The sequence below is a fragment of the Geotrypetes seraphini genome, chromosome 7 (assembly GCF_902459505.1).
Source record: "Geotrypetes seraphini chromosome 7, aGeoSer1.1, whole genome shotgun sequence".
NCBI classification, from domain to species: Eukaryota; Metazoa; Chordata; class Amphibia; order Gymnophiona; family Dermophiidae; genus Geotrypetes; species Geotrypetes seraphini.
Genome location: NC_047090.1, coordinates 4,373,216 through 4,385,692, shown reverse-complemented (window position 1 = coordinate 4,385,692; position 12,477 = coordinate 4,373,216). Strand labels below are relative to the sequence as shown.

General features: G+C 43.2%; 1 protein-coding gene across 2 annotated transcripts in view; it reads left to right on the top strand.

Moving 5' to 3' along the window:
- The window catches only part of HIPK2 (homeodomain interacting protein kinase 2), a 285,351-nt gene that overhangs the window by 195,664 nt on the left and 77,210 nt on the right, over positions 1–12,477 (top strand). For both annotated transcript variants that reach the window (XM_033951443.1, XM_033951442.1), the window contains exons 6-7: positions 6,789–6,973; positions 7,685–7,847. In XM_033951443.1, coding sequence (XP_033807334.1) covers positions 6,789–6,973; positions 7,685–7,847 — 348 coding nt within the window. The remainder of the gene's footprint in view (positions 1–6,788; positions 6,974–7,684; positions 7,848–12,477) is intronic.

Below are 12,477 nucleotides of genomic sequence, written 5' to 3'. Positions count from 1 at the left end.
AGATGGAGCTTGGTGGTTTGGAAAAATTAATAGCAGAACTGAAGATGGCAGGGCCTGAAATACTGGTGATAGAAGCCATCACTGTCGCCAGTTTGGGGGTCTGTTTGGGACAGATGTGAAGAGTGGTGGTGAGAGGATGGTTTAGAGGTCAGGTAAGAGGGGCAGTTTGTGTTGGATTGTATACGTGGATATACATAAACATCTAACCAAAGCGGATGAATCTCAGTTGCAAGACTGGCTGGGCTATTGTGCTCTTTCTCCCACCGGTGCCGTTGCCTACTGTTATAAACAGCACCATCATACATAAATTTTTCATTTGGACCCTGTGCCCCCAAGGAGGACATTTTATGAAAGATGATTCCCTCAAAAGAAAAACTGAGGCCCTCTTTCACTAAGGTGCGCTAACTGATTAGCGTGTGCTAAACGCTAACGCATGCATGTTAGTCTATGAACGCATGCTAATCGGGTTAGCACACCTTAGTAAAAGAGGGGGTGAGTGAATGATCCAAAACTAATTGTAAAAATGTCTTTATTGCCATCTGAAATTGTTTTATCCTCCTACTGTACCAAAAGCAACATTTTACTGCATTGGTTCAAGCCATCATGTTGGCTCAGATTATTGCAATTCTATTTACATTTGCATCAGCCGGTTACAATTGATTCAGAATATGGCGGCCAAATTGATTTTTGGAAAAATGAAATTTGATCATATATTTCCATTACTGAGAAATCTTCAATGGCTCCCTGTTCATCTTAGAATTTGATTTAAATGCGCTTGTATGATATTCAAAATTATCCATATATCTATTTTTGCTTATAGTCCCTTTAACATGGAATTCTCTTCGGTTTTTTATTTCAAGGATTTCTCAGAAGTACAAACTTTCATTTCCTTCAGTGAATGGGATAACGCTTGTTGGTAATATCTCTCGCTCCTTTTCGTATACCGTATTTCCTCGCATATAGGCCGCCCCAGTGTATAGGCCGCAAAAAATGCCTCTACATATTTTAAAACTCTTAGATAAGCCACCCCAGGTTACAAGCTGCAGCTTATCTAAGAGTTTTAAAATCACATGGGGGCAGCCTATACATCCTTCTCCCCGCCCAGTAAATATCAAACCGCCTCCAGCTGCCTCCTGCCTCCTGCAATGTCGCGGCCGCGGTGCAGGGCAGGAGCAATCTTTTCAGCATCCAGCCGGCCCCATGCTGCTTCCTCAGCGCCTGTGTCAGTTCTCGCGGGACTCACGAGAACTGATGCAGGCATTGAGTAAGCCACAGCTGTGACATTGCAGGAGGCAGGAGGCCAGCGAGGGAGCTACATTATTTTAAAAGGTATGGGGATCTACTAATGGGGTGGCTTATTTATGATGTCATTAGATAGGCCGCCCCATATAAGGAAGCCGCACCCACTGTTTGGATTGCTAAACCCATATATAGGCTGCTGCCTATATATGGAGAAATACAGTAGGTTTACAATGATTTGGAATGAAATTCCTAGTTATATTAGAACTCTTTTCTCTCTCCAGATTTTTTGTAAATTGATGAAAACAATGCTATTTCAACAGTTTTGGGGAAATGGTACTAAAGAGTGTTATTTGTCTTTTGTGTAATAATTCACATGTTAGTTAAACTGATTTCTCTGTTTATTGAAGTTTTATGTAAACCAAGTCGAGCCCCTACTTCAGGAGATGATACAGAATATAAATCTAAGGATTAGATTAGAAAAGCCATGACTAAGAATTTTCCACATCCTGTCATTTCAAACATATAAGGAATGTGGGAATAACCAACAAGAAATGCCTGTTTTTGAGAGAAATATGCCCTTTGAATAATGCAAAAATGGCGTTACTGCTTGGACAAGGTTTTGCAAAACGGTGAGACTTATAGAACTACTCAGATCTCTCCTAAAAGCCCCCAGTATTTACTGATAATTCTTAAGGAGTTGTTGTCTACTCAACTCTCTATGGAATCGGGAAACAAAAACCCAATTCACAGAGTCCCCTTAAAAAAAACTCACGCGTCTGACCTCAAAGTCTAGTTCTGCTAAGGCAGCGATGTCAAGTAATGAGACACTTGTATATAAGTATGATAAGAACATAAGAACTGCCTTCTCCGGATCAGACCCATGGTCCATCGAGTCCGGCGATCCGCACACGCGGAGGCCCAGTCAGGTATACACCTGATGTAGTTTTAGTCACCCATATCCCTCTATGCCTCTCGTAAGGAGATGTGCATCTAATTTGCATTTGAATCCTAGCACAGTGGATTCCTTAATAACCTCCTTTGGGAGAGCATTCCAGGCGTCTACCACTCGCTGTGTAAAGCAGAACTTCCTGGCATTTGTCCTGGACTTGTCCCCCCTTAGCTTCAAACCATGTCCTCTTGTCCGTGTTGCGTTGGACAATGTAAATAATTTATTTTCCTGCTCTATTTTATCGATGCCTTTCAGCATTTTGAACGTCTCGATCATGTCCCCTCGCAGCCTCCTCTTCTCAAGGGAGAACAGTCCCAGTTTCTTGAGTCGTTCCTCATATTCCAAGTTCTCCATACCTCTTATTAACTTCGTTGCTCGTCTCTGCACCCTCTCCAACAGTTTTATATCCTTCTTTAGGTTGGGAGACCAATGTTGGACACAGTATTCCAAGTGTGGTCTGACCATTGCTCTATGATGGTCAGATGGTCCTACCGATCATTTTTGTTGTAACTCAGAGAAGGTAAAAAGGACCCATCTTCTCGTAATAATGTTAAAAAAAGAAAGAAAAAGATACCTGAAGCCTTCCACCATCGAAATATCACATTTTCTATACCAGCTACAAACTCAGCATTTCCCACCAGAGAAAGAAGTAAACTACTATTATGATCTTGGTGCTAAAGATTTGATAAATCCTTCTACAGAAGTTATGAATGGAAATAGTCCCATTCAGATGAGATATCAGTAAAAGTGCCTCTCCCCATTGTACTTACCTATCTTATTGTAGTTCTCCCTACTTCCCCTATGTATAAGTCTGAAATGTTTGTGTGTTTGTTGTAGTTAGTAACTGTGGCCCTGTTTTTAATTGTAAATCGCTTTGAATTTATGATATTGCGATACATCAAGATTTTAATGAAACTTGAAAACTTGATTATACAATTTATTATCTGTATAGATTTCCAGCCCCCCACACTTCCAGTTCCCAATGAGAAGTTTTGCCCCCTCTTTTACTAAGGCGCGCTAGCTGATTTAGTGCGCGCTAAATGCTAACGTAGCCATAGAATCAGCTAGCACGCCTTAGTAAAAGGACCTCTTGATGATCTTCTATTGCAACAAAAGGCGCTCAAGAGCCTCCACAATGCACAGATTTCACGTTTTCATGAAATACCCTTTTATACTTACTGTATTTTGGTACTTACGCTTTTCAATTGCTTCCATTGATACGAGTATTTTCCATGTTTACAATTGTAAAGTAGCTGCTCCTTCCTTAAATAGCTGCCACTCGCATTCCTTCACATACTATCAAAAAACCTCTACATTAGCAGATTCTTTTCTAAAATACCATCTGAATTGAGCATGTCTTGATCTGGACATATCAATTCTATCTGAAAAGGACTTGTACGTGTTAGGGCTATCAGCATTCGAGCCAGGCACTCACAAGTAAAATCTTCAAACTAGAAAAATTAATATAATTATTGAGGTACCTATCTTATGCTCTAGGATAGAAAAAACATTTTCTCCTTCGTTAATGGGGCAGGATGAAATTGAGTTAATTAACTGACCATATTGCATATTTGTAGTACGTTTAGGCGAGGCTGTGCTGGACATGTGGAGGGGCAGAGGACGTCCGAGTTTGGATGTTTTGGGAAAGACGTCTAGAAATCCAATAGAAAAGATGTTCATTTACAAAACTGCAAGCTGTCTATTTTTTTTTTTTTAAACAACTTATCTAGAAGTTTTGGCCCTTAGTATGTCTATCTATTTTGACCATTTTCAAATACAAAGAGGTCCAAATAAAAAATGCACAACCCCTCCTCCCCCTGGAGAATTGTTTAGCTTTGTTTGTTTGCACGGTGGCTCGTCTGGCTTTGGCAAAACGCTGGCAATCAACAAAGGTGCCTGAGCGGCGATACTTGCTTTGCCGTCTAGATTATGTACATCTAATGTGTAAACTAATAGTGCTACAGCATCAGAAGTTGGTCCCGTATCATAAAATCTGCAATAGTTATGTTGACTGGAGGTTGGTCTCCTCTCCATCACAGCTGTAAAACTGTGGGCTGCTGTCCTGTTGGTGTGGATGGGAAGGGGGGGGCTGGAGAGCTTTGTTGGGGGGGTTCTCAGCTCAAGGTTTTCCAATTGTCGTTTTAGTTTTTCTGTATGCTTTGTATAAAAGGGATGAGATGAGGGCTTTGGGGGAAAGTTTGGGTGGGTTGTTGGGAATGTGATGTTTATGTTTGGATTATAGTTTGAAAAATTTCAATCAAAAAGAGTTTTGGAAAAAAAAATGCACAAACACAAGTTATTGGGACGTCCAAGCAGCCAGCATTCTTAGCAAACTAGCTGCACAGACATCTGAGCAGAGTAGAACAGAGGAGAGGGGCACTTTAGGGGGTACTGCAGTGAACATCACATTAAAAAGTCCAAGGTACCCCCCCCAATTAAGTTTATTGGGATTTGGGAGGGGCTCTTGCGACCGGTTGGGCCAGCTATAAATTGGGAGCGAGTGTTTATTCGATTGCTTGGTGTTTCTATAGCTAGCTCTTTGGTGGAAAATGGATACAAGATGCTATACCAATGGTACCTAACGCCCCAGCGACTTCACAGAATGTACTCCCAGGTATCTGATCTTTGCTGGAGAAATTGTGGTCAGCCGGGCACCTTTCTCCATATATGGTGGGACTGTCCATGGGTTGTTCCCTATTGGGATATGGTTTTTGAATTATTGTCAGATAGTTTCCATACCATTCTTCATCGTAACATGGGTAGTGCTCTTTTACATCTTCCATTAGCTATGTTACCTGCTAAAGCACATAAACCTGCATGTTTATTTTTACGGCTGCTCGACTTTTATTGGCTGCATATTGGAAACAGGCCTATCCCCCGGGTCGAATGTCTTTATTGCGTAAAGTGAATTTTATTTATTGTATGTCTAAACTGACTGCTTTGCTGCATAATCGACTTACTCCCTTTTTAAAGGTGTGGGATCCTTATATTCGATGGTGTGACTCTATACCATGATTCTTGCTTAGTTTTCTTTTTGTTCATTGCAGTCGTCTTCTAGTGTTTATTTCTTTGTATAAATTGACCCTGGGGTGGGAGAGGGGAGGGAGGTTTGGTTCTTTTGGTTGTATTCTGATGCATTGTACTGAAGAGATACAGTACAACAGTTTATATTTTTGAGCTTTTGGCGGGGGGGGGAGGGGGTTTGTTTTGTGTGTAATTTTTGGATTTATGTTTGATGTACCTCTGATGCTTTGTATATTTCTGAAAAATTAAAATAAATAAATGGAAAAAAAAAAAAAGTCCAAGGTACACATGTTACTATAACCTGCTTATATTGTATGGTGATCCCTCCAAAACCCACCCAAAACTTACTGTACCCACCTGTACACCACTACAATAGCCGTTATGCCTGCTGGTGTCATCTTTATGTAGGCACAGTAGGTTTTGGGTGGGTTTGGAGGGCTCCCTGTACAATATAAACAGGCTATAATGACGTGTACTTGGGACTTTTTTTTTAATGTGATGTTCACTGCAGTATCCCTTAGAGTTGTCCCTCTGATCTGCTGAGTCCTCATGGCCATCTGGAGTTGTAATACAGGCTGGAATATACTGTTTCACATCCATAGGTGGTAGGAGGGGATCAGTGACCACTGGGGGAGTAAGGGGCGGTTATGCCATAATCCCTCCAGTGGTGATCAGATCAGTTTGGGCATCTTTTTGACCCTTATTTGTTTTTTAAAATCAGGTCTAGCCCCAAATGTCTAAATGGCGCTCTGAGCGTTTTCTTAAAAGTGTGAGTATCCCTGCAGAACGTCCAAGTTCTAAACCCATCCAAAACACTCCCCCTTAAGATTTAGATGTCCTGGAGACGAAACAACCAGAAAGACATCTAAAAAGTCAGTTTCGAAAATGGCTACTTGGACGTTTTAACTAGTAAGACATCCAAGTGCCGATTTATGCCATCATTTGGACATCCATCTTTGAAAATGAGCCCCTCCCAATCATATACAGAAATAAAACAAAAGCATAAAGGAAATAAAGCGGTAACCTTTTTTTATTGGACTTATTTAATGCATTTTTTAAATTAGCTTTCAAAGGTAACCGTTCTTCAGATCATGTTTTTGTTTAATTTCTGTATATTATCTTTAAAAGTGGACTAACACAGTTACCACACCATTTTACTGAAGATGGAAGATACTTTGAAGGGAAGCTGGACGTTGTTATGGAAGTTAGGATAAGAAAGGGAATTGTAAATCTATCTGCTTACTTTACAACCTAACAGGGTATAGCAGAGTTCTCCAGTGAGAGAGGGAGCGTGTTTTTCACTTCATTCCAGTGTGGAATCTAAAACCTTTTATCCCCTGGAGTAAGAGTTATAGGATTAGAGTGGTAAGATGAATCTGTATTATATTCTGAGCATTTATATTTAATAAATAGGAGCCCTGAAACATGCATGATGGAGGGTCGGGTTGTATCCTGGAGAACTTTCTTGGCTTCCTTCAGTGGAAGAAGCTAAAATTTGAGGGTTACATGATGTAATAGGAAACATTGAAGTAGAAAATTAACATTGTAATTGTGTCCTTTTTTTGGCCTGCAGGTGAATATGACGACGGATTTAGAGGGAAGTGATATGTTGGTGGAAAAGGCAGATCGACGGGAGTTTATTGACTTGTTAAAGAAGATGTTGACGATAGATGCTGATAAGAGGATTACCCCTATTGAAACTCTGAGCCACCCCTTTGTCACCATGACACACCTGCTTGACTTCCCACATAGCACACAGTATGTGTTCTTTCTGGATAACCCTAGGAGCTTACAGGAACAGGAGAGGGGAGAGGATAGTGTGACCAAAAGAAGCTGCCACAACTCTTTCTTGAAAACTGCCTCGGAAACAGCTTCAAATATAGTGTTACAAGGAAGATAATAGATATCCAGAGAGTGAAGATATCCTGGTGCTGCTAATTTAAATACCGCAGCTGATGTTTAAGTACTGCCCCATAAGTTTATGCTTAGGGAACAAAAGAAATATATGAATTAATGTGGATATGTCAAAAGAAATATTTGACGTAGCTTGGAGGAGTAAGGGATCTACCAATGTGTCCCCTTCAGAGCACTGTCCTCAGAGAATGCCAAAAGAAACAACCTTAAAGGTCTCTGGAAGACCACCATAGCAGTTCCCTAGTGAGCAAGGGTAAGGGGAAAGCAAGAGCAGCACATCCATTCAGAGGAACGCAATATAAGCCTCCTAGACATGTTATTTTGAAGTTGGGTGAAACAAAACATCAGACTGAGCTTTCAGGCCTCAGAGGATTCCTTTTAGGAGTCTGGGTGTTTCCGACTGGGCATAGCCAAGGTGGAGAAATGATCAGGCTTTAGTCAAACTCCAAATACCTATGCACCCTAATATTACAGTCGAGAGAATACCAAGTGAAAGATGCCGTGGTATTTGTATGTACTATGAACATAATTCTGTTTATCTGTTTGTGTCATCAGTGTCAAGTCCTGTTTTCAGAACATGGAGATCTGCAAACGCCGGGTAAACATGTATGATACCATGAACCAGAGCAAGACGCCTTTCATCACACATGTGGCTCCAAGCACATCCACTAACTTAACTATGAGCTTTAACAATCAACTCCACACTGTCCACAACCAGGTGAGAATGGCCAGGCAGGACTTCGGGAAACCTAGTAGAATGACTGTCACGACCTGGGGGAGGGCCTGAGAAAAGGGAGAGTGGAGATTTCAGTAAAAGGTGGTGATGGTAATGCTGCTGTTTGAGTTTCTGCAGGTACTTGTTACCTGGATCGGCCACTGTTGGAAACAGGATACTGGCCTAGATGGACCATTGGTCTGACCCAGTTGGCTATTCTTATGTTTTTAGTAGTGTTTAAGCTCGTTACATTAATGGGTGCTAGAGTAGATGTCTGTCTATCTTTTTTTTTTTTTCTTTTTCTCTCTCTCTCTCTCCGTGTACGCTGTCTGTCATTCTTTCTGTCTCTGTCTCCCTGGCCCCCTGTCTGCCTGTATTTCTCTGTTGTGCCATGCCTGCCTGACTCTCTGTGACCCCTTTCCTATGTCCTTAGTGTCCCATCTTGTCTTTAGTGCTCTCAGTGCCTCCTTCCTATGTCCTTAGTGCCCCCAGTGCCACCTTCCTATGTCCTTAGTGTCCCATCTTATGTCCTTAGTGACCTCAGTGCCTCCTTCCTATGTCCTTAGTGCCTCCTTCCTATGTCTTTAGTGTCCCTTCCTATGTCCTTAGTGCCCTCAGTGCCTCCTATGTCCTCAGTGCCCCCCAGTGCCACCTTCCTATGTCCTTAGTGTCCCATCCTATGTCCTTAGTGCCTTCAGTGCCTCCTTCCTATGTCCTTAGTGCCCCTTCCTATGTCCTTAGTGCTCTCAGTGCCTCCTATGTCCTTAGTGCCCCCAGTGCCTCCTTCCTGTCCTTAGTGTCCCATCCTATGTCCTCAGTGCCTCCTTCCTATGTCCTTAGTGCCCCTTCCTATGTCCTTAGTGCCCTCAGTGCCTCCTATGTCCTCAGTGCCCCCAGTGCCACCTTCCTATGTCCTTAGTGTCCCATCCTATGTCCTTAGTGCCTTCAGTGCCTCCTTCCTATGTCCTTAGTGCCCCTTCCTATGTCCTTAGTGCTCTCAGTGCCTCCTATGTCCTTAGTGCCCCCAGTGCCACCTTCCTATGTCCTTAGTGCCTCCTATGTCTTTAGTGCCCTCAGTGCCCCCCACCCCCAAAGCCAGCCAGCCTGCCTGCCTGCCTCCCTCCCAACCCCCCTGTACAGTAGAACCTATCATTTTTCTAACTCTCCCTCCCATTCCCCTGTGCAGTAGAACCCTTGAAAGCAGCATGTTTCCATCTCCCCCCCCCCGCCACTACCGCCGAAGTGCAGCCGACCTCACTTACCCTCCCATCCGACCCTCCCACCGCGAGGCAAACAGAAACTTCCCAGCTCGAGCAGCGGCTGCAGCACTCTAAACAGGCTGCTTCGCGGCCTTCTACTGCCCGCGATTCCCTCTGCCGCGTCACCGGCAGATCAAATCAGGGCAGTAGGCCGCGAAGCAGCATGTTTAGAGTGCTGCGGCCGCTGCTAGTCAAGAGGTTTGTCGGGACCTTGGGAAGGGAAGGGAGGCGGCCAGACCGCGGTTGGAGGGTCGGATGGGAGGCTCAACGGGAGATCTTATGCGCCGGGGAGGGGGGGTTAGGGGGGGCAAAGACGACGACACTGGAAAGGCTCTGGACCCGAGCTGGAAGGAAGACCGGCGTTTGCTGAGGCTGCGGCTGCCTGGAGACTGCGTTCAGCTGCCCAGGAACCCCGTTGGCCTGCACTGGACACTCCAAAGAGGGGAGCAGAAGGAACAGCGGTGGCGACAGCGGTTTCTTTCACAGTGAGTGAAGGGGGGAAGCTCCAGAGTGTTCCCTGCCGCTGCGTTCTAAAATAGAATCCGGCCACAGATCACACACCACAGCGGCAGGGAACACGAAACTCTTAAGTGCGCATGCGGCGCTTAGAGTTTTATTATATAGGATGATTGGCTGTCAGAAGATGAGCCTCTTATGCAGTTCTCTACAAAACATCTGCTAATTGATTGCATTGGGACAATTCAGATGAAATTTGGAGATATAGTACTCCCCTGAAATTCACGGGGGGTTCTGTTCCAGGAACCCCTGTGAATTTTGAAAAACCGTGAATACAGCTATAAGGCTAGAGAGGGCAGCTGGGGTGCCAGCGGGTGCAAAATCACTCGCGGTATGCTTCGACCGCCTCTTCTGTTACTAAAGCCAAGCTGCACCAATCAGGAGCTGCTTTGACACGCAGCTCCTGATTGATGTAGCCTGAATTTAGTACAAGAAGAGGCGGTCGGAAAATACCTCGAATTGGTGAGTCTCTGCGATTCGCGAACCGTGAATTTGCGGGGGAACACTGCGCTGTAATAGGTATTCACAGCGTAGATGAGATGAATTGACCCTGATACATAAGATTCTAAACAAAACATTTAAGAAAACATTTTAAAAATTAACTAGAAACTGAAAATCAGTTAAAATAATGGAAAGGACATGTGCTCTGTCAGTGGGGGGAGGAAGGCTATTTTTAGAAGTTGGGGTTTTAAGGATTAATGTCTGCTGATGGAAGAATTAGAGCACCTTAGTCACTACGGACAGCCTGATTCAGCCGACTCTCAGAGCTTTGTGGAGCTTATGGTTCTGGGGTTTTTTTTTTTCATTTTAAGGAAATGAGAACAACAATCCTCAGAATGGAACAAGAATTTCCATACAGAAATAATGATGCTGCTCTTTAAGAATGGGCCCACATCCATGCATTAGACCTGGTTGAACAACAAATATTCTGTGAGAATCTTGTGAGGTTTCCTGACACGTCTTGCAAATGCTACACACAGACAACAGACATCCCTTCCCATAAGAATATCCTTACTGGGTCAGACCAATAGTTCATCAAGCCTAGTAGCCCATTCTTATGGTGGCCAATCCAGGTCACTAGTACCTGGACAAAACCCTTCCCTTGCAAGCCCCTTTCCTCCTGACCCTTTCAGCACCTTTGGAAAATGGCTGTTGTGACCTTTTGTCATGCAGTTACTTCAGCTACTGCCGCCATCGGCAACCAGCATAAACTTTATAGGACCACAGTGGAGTGACAGAGGTGAGGGAGCAGTGCTGGACCCACAGGCAGGGGAGAGACAGGACTGGGGGGGGGGGCAGGGGAGAAAAGGCTTGTCCTATAGATTAGGTGAGGTCAGAGGCTGAGTTTTTTGGGTGCTTTTAATCACTGGTGCCCTGGACCCAAGCCTCACCTGGTCCAATGGTTAAGCCGGCCCTGCTCAGTTAAATTGTTTGAGGGTGGTGTATAACCTTGTTGCACCTATTCATGCTTTAAACATGTTCTACATGTATGTAAGCTCTAGGATGGCGGGGATGTGCATCTCTCAACCCTCATTCTTTCCACCTGTTCTTGTTGATTCTGGAAAGTGTGAAAGTAGCCAAGGCACTCACCAGCCGGCATGGGGGGTATCCCCAGATACCTCAGCTAACACAGAAGTGGGATTAGAGGTAGTCCGAGACAATGGCACTGTGAGCACCTGCCCCTTCCTACTGTGTATCCCTGAAAATAGCAAAAGTTTCCGTTATTACTATTTCATTGATCTGTGAAACTCTTTAATCAGCAGCTCATTAGCCCAGGGCTGAGCCCATGACTCCAGAACCAGTTGGCTTTTCAGGATATCTACGATAAGTATGAATGAAAGTTTCTTATATTGGGAAACTCTGGTTAAGTGATGTCAGGAAAGTCCTAGGTCTTTAAACATGCAACATACATATACTGTAAGTTTTGTTTTCGGAAATCCTTTATTACTACAGTCTTCATTCCCAAAAGAAAGCTTTATTTTCTGTTCATTGTAGTTTTTGTAATGCCTCCTTTTCAATCATGCTCTTGGTTTTGGTCATTTCAAATTTCCTCTTTTTGCACTTTGCATTTCATATTTTGGGTGCTGAATTTTGTTGCTCTTGCCCTTTATTACAGTCTGCATTTCTTCATGTGGGAAAGCTGTGGTTTCTTTCTCTTTCTTTATGTAGAGGTAGCTAATGTGATTAATGGCACATCGGGAGGCTGTGACATAGAAAAGATGCATAATATGTACCTGGTTGCTGGCACAAACATGACTGTTTTATTGTGCCCTACATTCTCAATTTATCTAACAGAAAAAGGGAAAACAAGTCACCTCTGTGACAAAAAAGGGCAAAAGGATCATATTTAACTTTTTTAGTCTCTGATTTGGTCTTTTTTTTTTTCCTTTCCATCATCTTCCCCCCTTCTTTTCTTTTTTCTTTGCTCTTTTTACCTTTCCTTCTTGTTCCTTTTCTTGGTTACATCATCTGTTTTCTAATACAACCTTCACTGGCCTTTAACCTGACCTTCGTCATTATTTTTGTCCTTTATCCCCTTCCTCTTTGTGTCCTACTAAACAGGTAAAAGAAAACCCAAATTCTTTTTTGACAGCTTTCCCCTACAGAATTTTCATCTCTTGGGCTCCGAGGGACTTATAAACCCTTCCAATTATGTATATTACAAAACAAATTCTACTAGTGGCTAAACTGCATGAGGTATTTATTCCTTGTGGCTTTCCCAATCTCCATCTCTTCAAGACCGAGCTTTATTCTTTCTCTGCAATCTTTTTTCCTTTGTTTTATTTTTATTGATGTAGCCTCATTGGCTTGCTTTTAGGTTTTGTTTGATTCGGCATACCATCCCCTCATTTTTCTTG